General features: G+C 49.1%; 1 protein-coding gene across 1 annotated transcript; it reads right to left on the bottom strand.

Moving 5' to 3' along the window:
• Positions 1 to 307: 307 nt before the first annotated feature.
• Positions 308 to 676, bottom strand: LOC129759084 (uncharacterized). The gene has a single exon (XM_055756503.1). The coding sequence runs from the start codon at positions 674 to 676 to the stop codon at positions 308 to 310; it is 369 nt and encodes a 122-aa protein (XP_055612478.1).
• Positions 677 to 1,651: the final 975 nt, after the last annotated feature.

Raw genomic sequence — 1,651 nt, 5'->3', positions numbered from 1 at the left:
GATGAATTCAAGTTCTCCAACGCCGGATGTAGCCATAGATCCCCACACCATGACTCTACCTGCAAATGAAAATCAAAGTTATGCTCAGTTGGCTGAAAAATCAATGTATGTTAAGTAACGCACAACCGCCATGCTTGACTGTAGGCTGCAAACACTCCTTTTTCAAACTTTCAACGGTTTGCCGCCATTTTCTTGTGATACCATCAGAACCAAATAGCATTACTTTCGACTCATCTGACCAAATCACCTTATTCTAGTCATCACTGGTCTTCACTTCAATCTTTTTTTTGATATTTTTTGCGGACAACTATGGCTTCTTAAGCGCTACTCTGCCCTTAAGATCTTTGTTATGAAGACGATTTCGCACGGATTGTGATGTCAGCTGAACGGGAAATTCGCTTTCAATCTGTTTCGCAATTTTCAGAGCTGATAGTCCCCGGTTCAGCTCTGCCTTCTTCACGATAGCTCTGTCAATTCGGCCTGTAGTCTTTGAAGGACGCCCCGATTGCTTAGCTGGTGAGATTGAACCACGCTGTTTGTACACCTGAACAATCCTTGCAACCGTATCTTTATTAAGCTGGACAATATCGGCAATATTACGGTAGCTTTTGCCGGTTTTGTGATGTTCAACAATCAAATTTCGGATGCTGATCGGAATTTGTACTGTTTTGGGCATTTTGCAACCAATTTCTTCCAATTTTGAACACGAAACACGAAACGAAAACTCCAAGAGCGCTAAATGGCAGCTTGTTATGTGGACATATCCGTGGACTAGGCCACAATAATAAAGTCAAAATTTCAGTTAAACTTTCATGTTAGGCAACATTTATCTCACATTCTCCCGGCTACAACGATATGATAATAATTTTGCGTGCACATGGTTTGCTTCACTTACGGCTTGCATTTGAATGCATCCTCCTGCTGTCTGCCGCTCGCTGAATTCCACCGTGGCTGCTAGCCCTTTGACGTGGCGGATTGATTCGACCAGCGCATCCAAACATCTGAGAATTCAGCCACTGGAACCACCGGAAGCATGTGGCAGTTGATTCTTCCCGCCCATGCAATTACTACCCTTGGTGCTGTTGCGGCTGTAATGGAGCAGCTCAGGCTGCCAAACCAGTAGCACGACTCTGTCACGCCGACCGATGTTTTCCCGGATTGAATCGATTGTTGCCGAGCGCAGCACACGTGCCCCTCGCTTACTGCAGTCGTCCTGGCCACCTGCTTCTGTACGCAGTCCACGTGGCTTTCGCCTCCTGTGGTTGTTGCCGACACCGAAACCCAGCACGCAGTACCCGCGGCCCTCGCCTCCTGCGGTGGTTGCTGACACTGACACTAGCACGCAGTACACGTGACTTTCGCCTCCTGCGGTTGTTGCTGACACCGAAATCCAGCACGCAGTACACGCGGCTCTCGCCTCCTGCGGTGGTTGCTGACACTGTGTCCCGAGAGCGGCGGCTGCCACTGATCACGGCTGCCTGTTGCACACGACCCCATCGGGTGTTCTGTCGTCGTTTGACCCAACGGTGCTCGCTTCTAGAGCTGTCGAAAATGTTACACAGCCCACCGTGTTCGCCGGAAGTTTCTTACGCCTCCGCCAGATAGAAAAACCGGAAGCCCGTTTGACCTCCACCGGATGGAGAAACAGGAA

This window comes from Uranotaenia lowii, unplaced genomic scaffold (genome assembly GCF_029784155.1).
Source record: "Uranotaenia lowii strain MFRU-FL unplaced genomic scaffold, ASM2978415v1 HiC_scaffold_101, whole genome shotgun sequence".
Lineage (NCBI taxonomy): Eukaryota > Metazoa > Arthropoda > Insecta > Diptera > Culicidae > Uranotaenia > Uranotaenia lowii.
This window is presented reverse-complemented; position numbering and strand designations above follow the sequence as displayed.

What these genes read in the sequence shown, in the direction of transcription:
- LOC129759084 (XM_055756503.1), bottom strand. Translation starts at nt 676, where the DNA reads ATGCCCAAAACAGTACAAATTCCGATCAGCATCCGAAATTTGATTGTT.